Genomic DNA, 19222 nt, shown 5'->3' on the forward strand with positions numbered 1-19222 from the left:
AACCATTGTGCTTGATCAGGCCTTGGCATGTGTAGAAGGAGCCTTCATACTACACTGTACTGTACTGTACCTGGTCAGCCTCTGAGTCGGCAGTGATGACGATCCTCTTCTCCACTCTGGTCTCTGACGCTCCTCCTTTCACCACCTGGGAGAAGAGAAATAGTCAGAGGCCATGACACAGATGAGGGGTGTGTGTGTGTGTGTGTGTGTGTGTGTGTGCGCATGTGCATGCGTGTGTGGTCTATGGTGTGCCCTTACCTTGGAGATGTGAGTGGTGGTGGTAGTGATGGAGGTGCCACTGGTTTCCCTGCTGGTCTCTGAGGTAATGGTCTGAATGCTGCTCAGTGCTGTGGCCTCTTTCTCCCCGTCTGACCCGTCAACTGACACCTGAGAAAGGAAACAAACAGGAAATGAATGGCTCCATGGCAACAACTCAGTCATGGGTAGTGTTAAAGACGGTGCACTGTACTGAACGTTTCAGAAAGAAATGCCATGAATAGATCCCTGAACACTGCCCTGATTATACCCTGTGGTAGTTGAAGTTCAACCACAGCTCAGAGTTCCCCAGCTGTACCATCATCTTTATTATCATGGGGTCGCTACCTCTGCAGACTCGTAGGTGATAGTCTTTGTCTGGGTCTGAATGATAGGGACATCCTTAGTGGAGACGTCGGTAGGAAGGGAGTTGGACACGTCTGTGATGGTGACCGTCTGGGTCTGCACCAGAGGGGGCTGGGGAGGAAGAACACACTCCGGTCAGTTTTACTGAACGTTGCACATGGACATGTCATGAAAGGAGCAGACATGGTTTCTTTCCTCTATACATGTCAAACAGGCATATAGCCTTTATATCATATCATTATATCTGAACCTTACATGATGTTATGTGTCCAGTGTTTATAGAAATCATTGGTTGTGCCCAATTGAACATGGCACAGCTGTAATTTTCCAATGTTTCATCAACCACTCCCCATTAAAAACACTTAAACCACACCACTCTCTTTTCATTCACAACTGATTGGGTCCCTCATTCCTACTCCCCATTCCAGTTTCACCAAGATTTCCACCACCAGGAGGCCAGAGAGAGAAAGACAATTCATATTGTGTGTGTGTCAGAGAGGAATAGAGACTTGATCATTGTCTCTTCCCATCAGCCCCCAACACCAGAGAAAACACTCCCTTACCCCATCACTGTGCACCACCTCTGCAACCGGCTCTAGCAGAACTCAACCATCCTGACCAACACCAGTATGACTACAGTATAGATTTCAGTGTTTAGAGTTTGGATTTGTCTGGATAGTTGTAGCCATGCTGCAGAAGGGTGAGTGTACACTGTACCCAGACAGAGCAGAGGACAGGCAGAGGAGTCTATCAACAGGAGCTGGTCAAGGCAGAGGAAGGGCTACCTGGAAACAGCGTATGACATGGGGAACACCGCTCACGAAATAGGAGGTGTGGAAGGCTCCAGTTATCCTCCCAGACTGCTCCCCCCTCGACCCTGGGTCTGACGGCTCCTCCTCCTCCTCCTCCTCCTCCTCCTCCTCCAGCACTGTACGCTGGAGTTGATAGGAGTGGGGCAGCTGTGCCCTCTCCACCTCAACGATGGGTACGTGGCTGGTGGTGATCCCAGAGCTAACACGCTCCTCCTCATCCCCCTGATCACATGGCCCCACCACCCCAGGTGCATCATGGAATTTGGAGTCAACCCCATAAGGCCCAGTTTCTGTGCTCCTAGCAGGGCTGGGCCCCCCCGATGGCCTTACAGTGCTGCTGGACTCCTGCTGTAGCGCTGCCTTAGTGTCGAACTCTTCCCTTATAGGAGGAGTAATGCACACACTCTAAAAGAAAGACAAGGCACACATATATCCACTGTGTGAACAACAGTAGGGAATGAAACAATGTTTCTCAGGATCAAACATGTTTAGCAAGAATTTATTGAATTTTTTTGGGTCAAAATTGATTGTCAAAAGGGTATGCAGCAGGACAAAATCTCTTGCAGTTGACAAGAGTGTTTTACCAAACACCAGTGAACGAAACATAGGTCATGTATACCATAACATTTGAACAAGCTGCCCCAAAGTCACCTCGTCAGTATTAGATAGATGTGCATACAAAAAAACAACATAGTGAATTGTGATGAGGTATACTCAAATATACCATTTAGATGTCCACCAGTGCTGGCTAAATGTGTTTCTATAAAAGACTTCATACATCAAATACCACAACACGCTACTAACTCATCTTACTATGACATATGACAACATTGACATCTGTCTGGGTGTGTAGAAAACCAGGTTCTATTAGTGGTACCTGCACATATCAAAACTGTTCCTACTGTAAAAAGCCACCGTCAACTGTCATTGTCAGACGCACCTCGTCTAGTCCAGATAATCAGATATAGAAAAACAGAAGTGGGTTCATCGTCAAGTCTTTCAACTTTTTAGGAAGGAACAACAGTCAGTAGGAACAGTTGTCAGGAAGAGTTGGGGGGGAAACTGAGCAAGACACACAGGAAGTAAGTTGTGATTCCAGAGTCACGCGACAGGAAGCAGCTTCTGAAGTAGAAGAAGAGGAGGATGATGATGTAGCAGCAGAGGTTCCCTCTGGGCTGACTCGGGACGCCCCCAGGATGCCACCTCAGCTGCGCTTAGAGTAGAAGTCTTGCAGGGGGCCACGGGGAAGGCGGATGGCGAACTGAGGGGAGAAGGGTGAGGGTGGAGAGGGGCAGGGGGTAGGGGGGGGAGAGAGAGATGAGAGAGGTAGGGGATGTTGAAATGTCTGTGATGTAGGGTAATGGACAGGAAGGCTATGCAAAGCTGTGTCATGGTAAACTAGGAAGAATTGAGAACGCATTTGTCTGAGTCGGACTAGGTGGTTATGGGTAACCTGTGGGCCTTCAGACTCTTCAGTTGTGGGCTTGGGGACAGGAGTATCACGGAAGAACAAAGCAAAATGAGAAAAAAAGGAAGTGTGGGAAAGCGGAGTTAGGGAAAGAGGGGCAGTATTTGGGAGAAGGAGTCAGGATGGAGGATATCAAGCAGAAAACAGCACTGAGGGGAAGAAGAGCAGAGGATGAGCACACAGGTCAAGTCTTCTACTCCAGGGTCATGATCTTCAAGTTGAAAACGTGCAAGGAGGAGGTGAGAGTGGTCGTCACAGGGTCATGCAGTTTCTCTGTCCAATCTGGTCTGGGCGTCATGCACTGAGGGGAGCGTCAGACCGACGGACAGCCAATGAGGAGGTAAAGACAGAGCTGGGCTCAGAAACCTGACCAATAGGCTCAGCCAGTGCATACCACATGCCCAAACCATAAGTGACTTCCTCACAACAAACAGCTGAACATTCAAACGGACTGGGCCACAAGGTGAACAGACAGACTGATCTGTTCCAATCAGTCTTGACAAGGTGTTCTCTTCAGTTGGCCCATGCAAACAGAAGACTTTCCATTTTAGTAGGGTAGTAATGACAGAGAAAGCCTTTCATAGACTAGATGGGTCCGGTTGAAAGGGAAAAGGCCTTGCTCATACAGAAACATTTTTGTCAAGACATGCAATAAGTGTTTGCATCGCAACAACACAAACCAAGACAAACAAAAGGGACAACCATGGGATGGTGTTGTGGTACTCCACCCCAACACATCCAACTTAGAGAACACAACAGAGAGCCGTACAGAGGGAAACGTGTGGTGAGGTACTTCAATTCAGTCAATTCAGGAATATATTCACACATTTCCAAATCCTCACTGATGACGATCAGCAGTTTTCTATCCATTTCAATTTCTCCTCATCTCCCAAATTGACTTGCATTGAAACGGAACTGACCCCAACATTGACTGCTAACATCCATTCCTTCTCTGTGGAATGGGAGAGCTGGGAAGCTGACGTGAACTATAGGGAACTGAGAGGAGGGGTGTGTGGTACGACAGTGTCTGGTCTGAGACGGTACTCACCCCGTCGGCACCGGGCAGGGGCTGTCCGTTGATGCCCAGGCTGCGGAAGGGGGAGTGAGTGGACAGGCGCTTGTCCCATTCGGTGGGCCCCTGGGACTCTGGGACAGACGCCATGAAGTTCCTCTTCAGCTCACTGATACTGCTATGGTGCCTGATCAGATCCTCCTGGGGCTTATCAAAGTCCTGGAGGGGGGAGGGAGAGGTGGAGGGAGGAGAGGGGGAGAGAGAAGGGGGGGGGGGGGGGGGGGAGAGAGAGAGGTAGAGCGAGAGAGAGAGAGAGAGAGTGGAAAATGACAACAAACGTTTGGTTTGGAAGACAGGTGTGGAGAAGAGGAGTGACAGAGTAGATGTGTAGAAGGTGGGGAGAGAAAACAGGTGTGTCAGAAACAAGGGCACTTTAATGTCACTCATATGAACATGTTTAGACAATAAACAATGTCAACCAAGCAGCAGGTTACTTTGCTGTTCTATTTGACTCAAAGCTACAGCGTCAAAGCAGGCCAGAGCTCAGTTCATCAGATCGATTCAAAATATAATTGATTCTCTGAGCTCTCATTGAGAGCTTCTTATTAAATCCTTGGTAAATCAACCTGTTCAATTCGAGTGAGCAGCACTACAGAGAATCTGATCAGGTTACAAATCATAGAGATCAAGAGCGACAGCAGCATGGCAACCTGTTTCGGTGGCTGGCTGATTCTTACGGCGATGAGAGCGGTGGAGCGTACTCTTACAAGTCATTTATTCGGAACTGCATAAATATATGACTGGGAGACATCATAAACTGGATTCAGACAGGGCCACAAATAGCGGACACAGGCTTTGAGCTGGTGAGTGGGAAGATATGTGATGGTGGAGCGGTGGAGAGGGAAGGTTGGTGGTCGTCTGCCCTATATCAAGTATGGAGATGAAGCACTTTTCTACTGTATACCGAGGATAGAGACAAAGCTGAAACAACATGACAGGGATGTATTGGTAATGCTTCTACTAACACTCAAATGGCCTAGCTAGAAGACGGAACAACATCTCAGCTGCATAACGTGGCCGATCAGTAACAGTATCTACAAATACCACAAATGAAACACTCCTGGCTCCCTTTCATGGAACGTGTATGAACGTGTATGGTGTGATGTCTGGGGAGAAGAGACCACAATCCCAATCATATACTTTGCGAGAAGAAATCAGGAGATAGCTCATACTCAACAACATTCCCCTGAAACAAGTATCTAGTTGTGTTAAGAATTAATATCGCGACACACAAAGCAAATGAGAGATTACTCAGTCAAAATCATCTAATAGCAAAACCAAAGATGCCTATGTAAAACAAAGTATGTGAATCAGTAATGCCAAATGCAAAGCATGCTGTTGTATTATAGCAGCCAGTAGCCAAAGAGCAGGAAAACACAGCGTATAGAGACAGATCTCCAGAAGACGGGTATACAAACCTCCAACATTAAAAGGCTATGTCTGATATAAATTGAGTCACCCTCAGTTCTCTTAGCTCTTTTCTGTGAAAGATGAAAGAACAAAAAAAAAGAGAAAGGTGTGGGTTTCACAGGTTCCACGTGGACATGCATTGTTGCTGGGGGGGGGGGGGGTTCTAAAGGAGTGGGGGTGGTGAGGGTGAGGGGTCTGCATGCAGAGTGGCCTGGAGCCTCTGGGGGCCACAAGGGCCCTGGAATCCCAAGTGTGCAAAGCAGGGGACCCAAGCCAGGGCTATTAGAGTGGGTGTCTTGAAGGGTTGGGGGGGTAAAGGTGAAGGGTCAGGCAGTAATATAGTACTCGAAAGAAACACTAGTTATCATGAAAACCTAGTCTAATGTCATGCATGTACATGCAGCAGCCAATGAGGAATCTTCTTTCAACATTCATTCTTCAAAGACCCTAACTTTTCTTCCTGTCTGTACAAACCAAAAGCATATGTAATGTATCTCATATACGTAATCTCAGTCTCTGCACATGACCAATACTATTGTCATATCCAATGTCTGACTTGAACATGAGGTCAACTCATATGACCTTGTAGTTTGTGAGCAGTATTCAAATGAAACCAGGCTAATAAAATGAGGAGAGGGTGAAGTTAGTCTTATGGATGGGAGACTTGGCAGTAGTGTAAGTAAGAATGGGAGTGGAGCCACTACAATACTAATATAATGCACAAGCAGGAGTCGGGACAAGGCCAAAGGTCTGACCTTCCTTATTCGCACCGGCTCCTCAGTGTCCGTCTGCTCAGACTGGTTACCCCAGGAAGGGAGGAGGAGAGAAGGCATAATGACGTTAGAATCCTCCACTAGGAGCATCCTCTCTGTCCATAGTTTAGCCATCTGAGGAACTAGTGATCTGAGGTGTGTCTATATCAGTGTATGTTACACTATCATTACTGTGACCAATGGAGGACAAAAATGATGCACAGCTATTCTATTTTCTAAGTATAGACAAATCATCATATTATACTTCTCTTATAAATAATACTATGAGACTGAATTTAGCAATATCACTGCTGAGACCAGTCTATCTGTAACTGCTATGACCAGTGTATCTGTGTGTGAGGGGAGAATGATGATGATCCCTGTAGGGCAGGGGATTGTGGGGGTTGTAGTTCTTAGTTGCAGTACCTTGACCTCGGCTGAGCCCTCGTCCACCGCCTCCACAGTGACCTCCAGCTTCCTGTCCTCCTGGTGGGCTGGCAGCCTGATGGGGGTGGAGGTCTGGGGCTGCTGGAGGTCCAGGGGGGCCATGGGGATCCCCGCCTCCATCAGGGCTGCCTGGGAAAAGACTGGGGCGCTGACCGGACGGGCGGCCTTGTGGGTGCCCACCACTGGAGGGAGAGAGACAGGATAGAGGGAGTGTTAGTATTTAGATATTGGGTTGTATAGAGGGCAGGAGTGAGACGATCTGCGTGCACTGAGACCATCAAACCCAGTGTAGCGAGAGGTAAACACACTGACAGAGCGCAGAAGAACATTGTGAACACAAACACACACAACAAACTCATACTCAACTCCACACACACTGAGGCCAGCGCACACACAGCCTTCGGGCCCATACTGTACCTTCATGGGCCAGCTCATTCTATTCTAGAATGAGACTAGCAAGGGGAAAAGCTTGGATGAGTTGTAAGAAGCAACTGTCCACAATATAGAATGGGCAGCAAAGCATGGACAGTACTTCTCAACCATAACCAACGACGTAAATGGCAGAAGTTGTCCTGACTCATTGTGTTAATAACCAACGATGCAAATGGCAGAAGTTGTCCTGACTCATTGAGTTAATAACCAACGATGCAAATGGAAGAAGTTGTCCTGACTCATTGAGTTAATAACCAACGATGCAAATGGAAGAAGTTGTCCTGACTCATTGTGTTAATAACCAACGATGCAAATGGAAGAAGTTGTCCTGACTCATTGAGTTAATAACCAATGATGCAAATGGCAGAAGTTGTCCTAACTCATTGAGTTAATAACCAACCATGCAAATGGCAGAAGTTGTCCTGACTCATTGAGTAAATAAGCTCATGCCTCACTGTGGTATAGTATTCCTAAAGCCGTTAAAGGGAAAACTAAATATGTATTTCTTCAAAAAGCAAAGCATAACCAAAGACCCATTGGTTCGTCAGTGTCTTTTTTAGGGGAAAATCCCATGACAATGCACAACCACGTTGTAAAAGCGTTGGACGAATGTTAGTCAGCAAACATTTCTGGTAAATTGAAGTTGGAGAGCGGGTGTGAGATCAACATATTGTTTTAGGGCAGCACGCAGAAACTGAAGATGCAAAAACTAAAGACGCAAAGTACCTGTACCCGATTCTTTATCCAGCAACACAAACCAATCATCATCCTCATCTCTCTGGGGTTGTGCTGGTCTCTCCTCCAGAATCCTCCTCTCAAACAGTGATCTCTTCTCCTCAGCAACCACCACTCTGGGTTTGGGCTGAGCGGCTGGACCTTTGACCACAGACGTTATGTCTGGATAGACCTGGAGACGCTCTCGAAGAGCAACTGATACAAACACACAAACAGGGCTCTTATCGAAGACACAGCTTACATGCAACGTTAAAGTATCGGTACAAGACCATTTTGCTTAAGCAATTCTCAACAAAAGAAATCCAAATAGAATTGCAGGACAAAATTAACTGATGTTTTTTGGTAGTTTCAGTCTTTTGGTAGTCTCAGTCTTTTGGTAGTTTCAGTCTTTTGGTAGTCTCAGTCTTTTGGTAGTCTCAATCCTTTAAAAAAAAAACGAATTTCTTTGGGGGTAGATCAGCTTTAATATTGCAGATAGATTGTAACTTCCATCAATGTAATTGTCTGCATCACTTCCAATCCCCATATGTTTTTTGTTCCCGTATATATATATACATACACACACATACAGTATATATACAGTATATATACATACACATACATATACATACAGTTGAAGTCGAAAGTTTACATACACTTAGGTTGGAGTCATTAAAACTTGTTTTTCAACCACTTAACAAACTATAGTTTCGGCAAGTCGGTTAGGACATCTACAGTGAGGGAAAAAAGTATTTGATCCCCTGCTGATTTTGTACGTTTGCCCACTGACAAAGACATGATCAGTCTATAATTTCAATGGTAGGTTTATTTGAACAGTGAGAGACAGAATAACAACAAATAAATCCAGAAAAACGCATGTCAAAAATGTTATACATTGATTTGCATTTTAATGAGGGAAATAAGTATTTGACCCCTCTGCAAAACATGACTTAGTACTTGGTGGCAAAACCCTTGTTGGCTATCACAGAGGTCAGACGTTTCTTGTAGTTAGCCACCAGGTTTGCACACATCTCAGGAGGGATTTTGTCCCACTCCTCTTTGCAGATCTTCTCCAAGTCATTAAGGTTTCGAGACTGACGTTTGGCAACTCGAACCTTCAGCTCCCTCCACATATTTTCTATGGGATTAAGGTCTGGAGACTGGCTAGGCCACTCCAGGACCTTAATGTGCTTCTTCTTGAGCCACTCCTTTGTTGCCTTGGCCGTGTGTTTTGGGTCATTGTCATGCTGGAATACCCATCCACGACCCATTTTCAATGCCCTGGCTGAGGGAAGGAGGTTCTCACCCAAGATTTGACGGTACACGGCCACGTCCATCGTCCCTTTGATGCGGTGAAGTTGTCCTGTCCCCTTAGCAGAAAAACACCCCCAAAGCATAATGTTTCCACTTCCATGTTTGACGGTGGGGATGGTGTTCTTGGGGTCATAGGCAGCATTCCTCCTCCTCCAAACACGGCGAGTTGAGTTGATGCCAAAGAGCTCGATTTTGGTCTCATCTGACCACAACACTTTCACCCAGTTCTCCTCTGAATCATTCAGATGTTCATTGGCAAACTTCAGACAGCCCTGTATATGTGCTTTCTTGAGCAGGGAGACCTTGCGGGCGCTGCAGGATTTCAGTCCTTCACGGTGAAGTGTGTTACCAATTGTTTTCTTGGTGACTATGGTCCCAGCTGCCTTGAGATCATTGACAAGATCCTCCCGTGTAGTTCTGGGCTGATTCCTCACCATTCTCATGATCATTGCAACTCCACGAGGTGAGATCTTGCATGGAGCCCCAGGCCGAGGGAGATTGACAGTTCTTTTGTGTTTCTTCCATTTGCGAATAATCGTACCAACTGTTGTCACCTTCTCACCAAGCTGCTTGGCGATGGTCTTGTAGTCCATTCCAGCCTTGTGTAGGTCTACAATCTTGTCCCTGACATCCTTGGAGAGCTCTTTGGTCTTGGCCATGGTGGAGAGTTTGGAATCTGATTGATTAATTGGTTCTGTGGACAGGTGTCTTTTTATACAGGTAACAAACTGAGATTAGGAGCACTCCCTTTAAGAGTGTGCTCCTAATCTCAGCTCGTTACCTGTATAAAAGACACCTGGGAGCCAGAAATCTTTCTGATTGATAGGGGGTCAAATACTTATTTCCCTCATTAAAATGCAAATCAATTTATAACATTTTTGACATGCGTTTTTCTGGATTTTTTTGTTGTTATTCTGTCTCTCACTGTTCAAATAAACCTACCATTAAAATTATAGACTGATAATTTCTTTGTCAGTGGGCAAACATACAAAATCAACAGGGGATCAAATACTTTTTTCCCTCACTGTACTTTGTGCATGACACAAGTAATTTTTCCAACAATTGTTTACAGACAGATTATTTCACGTATAATTCACTGTATCACAATTCCAGTGGGTCAGAAGTTTACATACACTAAGTTGACTGTGCCTTTAAACAGCTTGGAAAATTCCAGAAAATGATGTCATGGCTTTAGAAGCTTCTAATAGGCTAATTGACATCATTTGAGTCAATTGGATGTGTACCTGTGGATGTATTTCAAGGCCTACCTTAAAACTCAGTGCCTCTTTGCTTGACATCATGGGAAAATGATAGAATAATTATTAATGACTAATTATTACACCCTGAAACTGTGTGAAATGTGTTAAAATGTGTGAGTGTAGGACCAGTAAAGACTATGACATTGAGCTACTATTTAGCAATGTGAGTAAGAGTTAGACCAGACAACAAAGGACAAGGAGAACTGTCTACAGACAACTGAGAAACCAAGATAAAGAGGCCTCACAATTTAGGGAGGAGAGAAACCGTTAGGCTTTTTAAGGAGTAAGAAATATGGTGCATGATATTGTGAGGACGGTGATAACTAAGGAATGCATGTGTGTGTGTGTGTGTGTGTGTATGTATGTGTGTGTGTGTATGCATGTGTGTGTGTGTGTATGTGTGTGTGTGTGAACTGATGGTCAGGAGAGCAGTTGTAAAGTGGAAAACTACAGCCCGCCTAAAGAGGGGAGGGATTTTTGTATGACGTGTGAGTATAAAAGATGGACTCTGAAATTGTGAAGGCAGAATTCTCAATGAATAAATCTCTGACTATGCAGACCGGGACTCTGTCCGTTTCTTAAATCCAAAAGACTTACAACCTTTTGGGAGACGCACAGAGAAATAATTCACATAACAGCTTGGTCCTTCTGAGCTGGAATCCAATACCTGCCTCTGTCATTCCAGGTAACTCTGAAAACCGTCGACGGGCGAATGATACATTCGTAAATAGAAAGTCCTGCCCTTTGACATTAAGGGTTAAGACAGGCCAGAGGACACCTGATTAATGACAGAGACGGTGACGGAATCCAAACCTACATTGAATCTCGGCTGCAAGGATAAGGTCAGTAGTCTTTATTCATTAATTGGGGCAGTCTGGGATTGCTCAGGGTGGGTCCGTAACGATTCACGGTAATAGGCCATTACCAAAAGAAACTACCCTGTATTCAGAGAACCTGTAGTAGATTATAGAACAGTAATGTTCAACAAATAATCCGGGATAAAGAAATACAGGGAGGGGTGTACACCAGAAGGAATTAAAATAGCAAGTGTGAGAAATAGAATATTAGTAAAAGTCTGTACAAAGCCAATTTAGGGTTTCCATTAAGGAACGTCAATCACTACATTGGATATGAATACTATGGAGATAAATTTAGTGGAAACCCTAAATTGGCTTTGTACAATATTATATTAATTATGTCTCACCCATGACGTATGTCTACGTTTGGGTGAGCAAGTTAATATATAATTATTATTCCAATTATTATTTTATTAAGTCTCTAGCCTCTCATTCAACACAAATCCCCATCATCAAATATACTCCAACACTACATTTTGGAGTTAGGCAGTATTTACGTCATAAAAGGGAGCTACCAAATTAAGTGGGGCCTGGCTATTTTTGGTTGTTGTTTTTCAATTAGGTTTTTCAAATAAAAAACAACACACCTAGTATGATGTTTATAAAGCCTTGTTATTTTGATTTTAGGGGGTTTTCAACAGGTCAAAGGTGATAAGTCTTAAAGGAGCACACACAGTGAATTTTATGGAGTTTTTCAGTTTTGACTGAGTTTTGGGTATACATGATTTCTTATGAGAATAAATGTCATGAGGACTTAATGAACACTTGGGATAAGTAACATTTATGAAATATTTAGGATGATGGTAATGTTTAGTATACTATGGGATGGAACAGTTTGTTTGAATGATTTCAATGGCCTCTGAACTCTGTTTTGACTTTCTGGTGTTAATTGATCATCCACACTGGTAAATTCTAAAGGCATGAGAGGAGGACTTTAAGATAGTTTATTTTACCAAGTTGAGGGTAATTTATAGTACTGTGAAAAGTGTGAAGAAATTTATAATTTGGTAATAATATATATGATTCGAACCATAAAATAACAGAAGAGAGAGAGAGAGCTTTCCCTGAATGAGGGATACCTGTTGCTAGTATATTGTACTAATCTTGGATTACTTTTACGGGATAGAAGTAAGTTGAGGTATTATCAACTGTTGTCAGCAGGGTTAAAACACTTCTCTGTTCCTAGTCAGCTGTCAAAAGAGGACGTTTCGATAGATAGAGATCTACTTATAGAGAGCTACAGTAGGGCCCCAATTAAGGAAGTTCACAGATGAGTGAAGCAAGGCGCAGTAAATAAGGAAGGAATATGGGTCAAAGACAGCTTACCAATTCTCCCGAAATTACTGTTTAGATATGCTGCAATATTGACACACGGGCAGAGCCATGTGTCAAAGGGAGGGATGGATGGTAGAGCAGATTAGACAACACTTAGTTGCATATGGGATTACTAATTATTTAAAAATAAAAATAAATTAAAAAATACGTTTGTTCAAGATGTGTTATCTGTGCTCAAAATAATCACCAGGGCAGACAAAGGGCACCTCAGGGTGAGTATCCTCCGGCTAAGTACCCCTTCCAGCAATTAGAAATTGATTTTATAGAGTTATCACGGAGTAAAGGGAAGAAATTTAGAGTAACCCCAGATAAAGATGGGTTATCCCCCTTTGAGAAAGTGTTTGGAATACCTTACAGAATGCCACAGTTGGCAGGACCAGAACAGGCAGACATAGAACTAGAGAATACACTAGCAGAACACATGTGAAAATTGTTCGTTAACCTTATGTCTAAGAATTTGTGTCCTACAGGAGAATTAAAGGAGAAGGTGATTCATAGTATATAACCTGGAGACTGGGTGTGGATCCAATCGTTGAGGAAAAAGGATTGAAAGCAGTCACGCTGGGAGGGACCATACCAAGTCCTATTCGTAACTGCCTTCGCTATAAGAATAGCTGAGAGAGCCACTTGGGTCCACATTACCCACTGCAAAAAGGTAGGCCCACATACCAACACCGTTGAACACACGGAGATAAAGAGATGAACTGAACCACTAGGGTTCGGGGGTAAACTCTGTTAACGAAGAAACCCTGCCCTGACCTTTCATCACTGTGGGGGGTTTATAGAGGTGTGGGTATGGGGAAGTACCAGGCAGGTGGGTCAGGGACAGGATTGGGATGGCGGTTTTGGGGATTTTGGGGGACTCTGAGCTGCATCATCATGTTAATAATATTATGGATTAATCCAGGTCAACCTAAACAGGGAAATGATGCACTGATTCGATCTCGTAGAAATACTGAAACCAAGAAAGACTATTGGGGGAATTATTATTTTAATAGTTAAAGTCAGTTTAGGACAAGATGGGGGATTCAAGATACCATTCAACTTCTCCCATGAAGAGATAGGAGGTTTTGGGGGCTTTGGTAAGAAGGGGGCGTGTACAAGAAAGTTAGGTCCTAGAAGGTATGGTAAATACATTTGCACTGGGGAACGTTCATGTCCTTGGGCAAGGGTGTTTAAACATACCTGGGGAACATACTATGAGAATAGAATGGACGCAGTACACCGATGGGGAATTAAACAAACCCATGATAAATGTAAAACGGAACTGGTGATATTGGTAAAGTCAATTATGCAAGATGACATAGCAAGGAACTATTGGGTCTGTGTTGATGATATCGGGGCAAATACATGTGTGAGGCTCATTTTTCAGGAGAGAAATGAATCTTCCACCCCCGAGACAGAACAGCAGGTAGATCTAATGTTATCACCAGAGGTACCAAAAACTAGTCTAATACCCATTGGAAGGCCCTCAGAAGGAATCCTAAATAGCACTAAACCACCAAGGGTAGAATATTTCCTCTTGCAGGAAATGAACCAAGGAGAAGTAGAAGGAATTTCAAATGAGAACTTCTGGGTAAGGTGGATGAACTACACAGCTAGGGTGTTGGGTCAAACTAATTGTTATGCCTGTTCAACAGGTAGGCCAACCCTTCTAACTGCACCTATGCCTCAGACCATGTTCTCTTGTGTGATAGATTTGAGATCAAACCAAACCTCACCTAATTGTTCTGATATTCAAATAACCACTCTTAAAAAGGATAATACTAAGGCACCCCAATTCACCATGAACCCCAGAGATTATCAATGTTATAGACACCAAAGTAATGCCAATCACAGATCAAATTGGAGAAGGGTTTACAACAACGTTTTTCTGGTGGGTTACAATTGATAAAAACATCTACAAAGGTTTGTTAATTAGATAAGGGATGCAGTGAAGAGAATCTCAGGCCAACTATCTGCCACCTCACTCATGACCTGCAGAATAGTTTGGTTCTCGAAATGCTTTTAGCAGAGAAGGGCGGATTTGCAAGATGGTGGGAGGTCATTGTTGTATGTTTATCCCCAACAATACAGCCCCAGATGGTACAGTAACTAGAGCACTGGCAGGTCTCACTGCATTAAGTAAAGAATGGGCTGAGAACTGGGGGGTGAATACATCAATGACTGGTTGGTTTGATAACATGTTTGGTAAATGGAAAACTATTGTTGTAACTATTCTGGGTGCAGCTATAGCTTCTATGGGTATACTTGTTCTTTGTGGATGTTGTCTTATTCCCTGTGTCCGAGGGTTGGTGAGCAAGGCGTTGGAGAATTGCAGTATCACAGCAGATGGTGAGATATGGCCCAATCCCGGACTCCGACCAACCGAATGAAGAATATGACCCACCAGGCTTGGTGGAAGATGACGACTATTCAGATAGTTGAGATTGGATGAAACTTTTCTTAGTTCTAATGTGTGAAGGTTGCGGTGAAAATCTAACGAAGAACTGTGACTGGATGTTTACCTAGAACTACAAGTTTAAAAGTTATTGTAATGATATTTTGTGTATTAAAGTATTGTTTTAAGTATGATGTACTAGTTAACCGATGTTGCAGGATGTGATGAAGCAAATGTTCTTCACTATAGGCTTAGACTGTTGTTTCCAGATAGTGAAAATGGGTCGTGGATGGGTATTCCAGCATGACAATGACCCAAAACATACAGCCAAGGCAACAAAGGAGTGGCTCAAGAAGAAGCACATTAAGGTCCTGGAGTGTCCTAGCCAATCTCCAGACCTTAATCCCATAGAAAATCTGTGGAGGGAGCTGAAGGTTCGAGTTGCCAAACATCAGCCTCGAAACCTTAATGACTTGGAGAAGATCTGCAAAGAGGAGTGGAAAAAAGTCCCTCCTGAGATGTGTGCAAACCTGGTGGCCAACTACAAGAAACGTCTGACCTCTGTGATTGCCAACAAGGGTTTTGCCACCAAGTACTAAGTCATGTTTTGCAGAGGGGTCAAATACTTATTTCCCTCATTAAAATGCAAATCAATATATAACATTTTTGACATGCGTTTTTCTGGATTTTACATTTGTTGTTGTTATTCTGTCTCTCACTGTTCAAATAAACCTACCATTAAAATTATAGACTGATCATGTCTTTGTCAGTGGGCAAACGTACAAAATCAGCAGGATTTTACATTTTGTTGTTGTTATTCTGTCTCTCACTGTTCAAATAAACCTACCATTAAAATTATAGACTGATCATGTCTTTGTCAGTGGGCAAACGTACAAAATCAGCAGGGGATCAAATACTTTTTTCCCCTCACTGTAAACTTCCGACTTCAACTGTACATATCCTTTAAAAAAATATATTTCCCTTTATTACTTTCCAACCCCACCACCCCTTCCCTAACAACGCTTAGGCCTCTACTTCCAGCTTATACATACTATATACATTTTATGGACACAGTCAATTTTACAATAATTCTATTTTGTTTGTTTTTCCTCCTGAACTTCCTCTACCCTCAACCTCTCCGATCATTTTCATGATGTCCATCTGGTTTGCTTCTATATGCCATATCTTTCTAACTGTGCTCTTTCACAAAAGCTCTCAAACTATAACCTATATACTTATTATGGACACAGTATGCTTTACATTAGTTATCTTGTTGTTATTAGTTATTGTTAGTTGTTATTAGTCCCATCCTTCAGCACCATTCAACACCTCCCATCTATCTCTTAACACCATCCATATTTGATTTCTATTTGCCATATATATTTCAACTGTACTGTGATGTTTCACAAAAGTTCTGAACCCTTCTATTCTCATTGTTTCTACAGATTGTAAATTGAAAATAAACCTTTTTGCTAAAAGTATTATTATATTATTGATCGATTGACTATGACTTTTCAGATCACCCAGTAGTGCTATCTGCAGGGTTAGCTCCAGGTAAATATTGAAATCCTTCAGCCATTCCTGGACCTGTGACAAAAAACAAGCTACAAATGGACAGTACCAAAACAAATGATCTAATGATTCTGTCTCTTTGCAGCAAAATCTGCAGAGCTGGAAAGATTGTATCCCCCATATAAATAACATTCTATTGGTAGGAAGATTTTTGTATAATAATTGAAATTGAACAATTCTAAGTTTTGAATCTGGCGTCGTTTTGCGTATCAGTTCATAAACACTATGCCATGGAATCAGTAAGTCAAAAATCTCTTCCCAACTATTTTGCAATCTATCTCAGTCTTTTGGTAGTTTCAGTCTTTTGGTAGTTTCAGTCTTTTAGTAGTCTCAGTCTTTAGATAGTCTCAGTCTGCAGCTAAAATGAGCATGAACAGCAGGGGGGATAGGGGATTGAAGAGATGGGGGGGTACCTGATTCTTTAGGGGCAGCATCCAGCAGGACAAACCAATCATCGTCCACCTCTCTCTGTGTCTGTGTCTGAGGCAGTCTCTGCTGCAGGGTCCTCTCCTCTCTCCACCTCTCCTCCACTATCGTCACCCTTTTCTGGGTTCTCGGCTCTGTGCTCGTCACCATCACGTCAACCACAGGGGCAGGTCTAGTTACCACAGCAACTGATACAGACAGACACAGAGCACCCAGGAGACTTGACTATGATACTCGTACCATTCACAAATTATAACGCAGAATCTGATTGTGCCAAAGCTGCACATATCTGATTAGAGACCCTTTACCACACATAATTATAAAAAAGTATAAGGGAATATGTCACATCAAACTTGATGGGGAATGTGAAGCAAAACAGAGCTTAGGATGATGCGGTCAGGGTCAGGGGGTACCTGTTGGCATCTTCACAGGCTCTTGACGAGAGGCTTCAAGGAGCATGAACCAATCATCACCCTCCCCTCTCTCTTGGGGAGGCAGTGTTTGCACCAGTGCAACCTCCTGTTTACGTCTGTCCTCCACCACTCTATGGGGTTTCCTAGTTTCGTCCACCACAATCACTGTTCTCCGGGGTACCTGCTCTATAACCTCTCTGTCTATGGGGAAGGCTGAAATAAAACAAGAATAACAGGCTTGTCAATGTCAAGTAATACACAATCTGGGTTCAGCGTTTTACCAAAGAAAAAGCCAAAAGGGGCAGATGGTGGTCAAGCAGCAATACCCGTGGGTGTGGTCAGTATCTCGGAGGGAGCGGGGTCCCAAAGCACAAACCAATCATCATCCACTTCTCTAGGTGTTACCACAGGCCCCTCCTCCATCTTAACAGTCTCTTCCACCATCCTCACGGTCTTCTGTGGTTTCTGTTCCACTGTCTCCTCCACCACGGTAACAGCTGTGGTGCTCACATCAGGGTAAATCACCACCACTGGTGCAGCTGATAGAGACATGAGTAACCCTCAGAAACACAACAAAACAGTCCACAAGGTAGCAAGCCTTTTACTAGAACATGTAAATATGATAGTGTATTCCTTGCCAAAAGCTTTTGTGGATAGTCAACAGGCTCACACAGCAATTGAGAGCCTTTGGAAGCAAGGGATGGGTTGGTATTTGGAGTGGCCAACAGCAAGCTTAGAATGGTCAAAGTACCTGCTACTTTAGGGGCAACATCCAGCAGCAAAAACCAATCATCATCCAGCTCTATCTGCGGTTGTGTTGCTTTACCCTCCAGGGCAACTCCTTCAGGAAATGATCTGACTGCTTCCACCACAGACACTCTTGGTTCAGGCTCAATGGTCGGCTCTTTGGTTGGCACAACCTCTGGGTCTACCCTATCGCTAACAGCCAGAGAAACTGAAGCAAAAAGGTACACAGAGAGCTTGATATTATTACCACTATTACTATTAGATGGTCCCGTTGATAACTGACCAGGATATACTGAAAATCATATTCCTAATTCACACAAGAGCAAAAGTGTCGGTTTGGTTAGTCTGCTTGTTGGCAGTACTGTATGTCTAAGGTACCTGGTGGAACCCCAGCAGGTTCTTCACGGACGGCATCCAACAGAATAGACCAGTCATCTCCCTCCTCTCTCTCTGCTGCTGGTGGTGGTCTCTGCTCTGAGATGATCATCTCTGACTGGAGTGTCTCCTCTTGCTGTCCCCACCTCTCTCCAACAATAGTCACTGTCTTCTTGATTCTCTTTTCTACGGTTGTCACTTCTACCACGGAGGTGGTCTGGCTTAAATCTGGATATACCGGAGTACGCTCACGAAGAGCAACTGATACAGACAGGGGAAAGTCCTTTAGTTTAGGGACTTTAGCATGTTCTCCAAAGTTACAAAAGCCATAGTTTATTCTCAGTCAAAGCTGGGAAATGTACACAGCTGCAAATGTACAAAGACTGTGGCGATGAAGAAGGAACGGTACCTGGTGGTACAATGATCGGCTCCTCATGGACATCATCAAACAGTGTAAACCAATCATCATCTCTCTCTGGTTGTCGCTGCCACTCCTCTACTTCCTGTTTATGTTGTGGCCTCGTCTCCTCCACCAGAACCACCACTGGCTTCTGCTCTTCAGCCTTTACCTCAACCACAGGGCTGGCCACATCTGGAGAAACCAGTGTTGGCTCTGCTGGAGCGACTGATACAAACACACACACAGTACATACCCTTCAGATTCAGCTAGATGTGTGGGCTAACAAAAAGCCATGTCATCAAAGACCATATTCCCGGACAAACATTCCAAAGTTCCATATGGGAAAAGCGTAACGGTTACTCTGCAAGTTTGGCGAGGTGGGTTAGGTATATTTTGATGGGATCAGGGGCTGACGA

At 43.8% G+C, this 19222-nt stretch overlaps 1 protein-coding gene across 6 annotated transcripts in view; it reads right to left on the bottom strand.

Moving 5' to 3' along the window:
- Positions 1-19222, bottom strand: part of LOC311140773 (uncharacterized protein) — a 59102-nt gene that overhangs the window by 2395 nt on the left and 37485 nt on the right. For 3 of the 6 annotated variants that reach the window (XM_084175992.1, XM_084175991.1, XM_084175989.1), the window contains 15 exons: positions 18816-19031; positions 18410-18667; positions 18036-18239; positions 17611-17823; positions 17285-17497; positions 16859-17059; positions 7741-7944; positions 6562-6764; positions 6139-6180; positions 5392-5454; positions 3950-4132; positions 1407-1838; positions 604-732; positions 259-387; positions 71-145 (listed from right to left, as the gene is read on the bottom strand). In XM_084175992.1, coding sequence (XP_084032118.1) covers positions 71-145; positions 259-387; positions 604-732; positions 1407-1838; positions 3950-4132; positions 5392-5454; positions 6139-6180; positions 6562-6764; positions 7741-7944; positions 16859-17059; positions 17285-17497; positions 17611-17823; positions 18036-18239; positions 18410-18667; positions 18816-19031 — 2765 coding nt within the window. Of the gene's footprint in view, positions 1-70; positions 146-258; positions 388-603; positions 733-1406; positions 1839-1913; positions 2695-3949; positions 4133-5391; positions 5455-6138; positions 6181-6561; positions 6765-7740; positions 7945-16858; positions 17060-17284; positions 17498-17610; positions 17824-18035; positions 18240-18409; positions 18668-18815; positions 19032-19222 lie in introns of those variants that run through there. The other 3 variants (XM_084175990.1, XM_084175993.1, XM_084175994.1) reach the window with 3 other exon arrangements.

The sequence above is a fragment of the Coregonus lavaretus genome (assembly GCF_964263955.1).
Source record: "Coregonus lavaretus genome assembly, chromosome: 13".
Taxonomy (NCBI): domain Eukaryota; kingdom Metazoa; phylum Chordata; class Actinopteri; order Salmoniformes; family Salmonidae; genus Coregonus; species Coregonus lavaretus.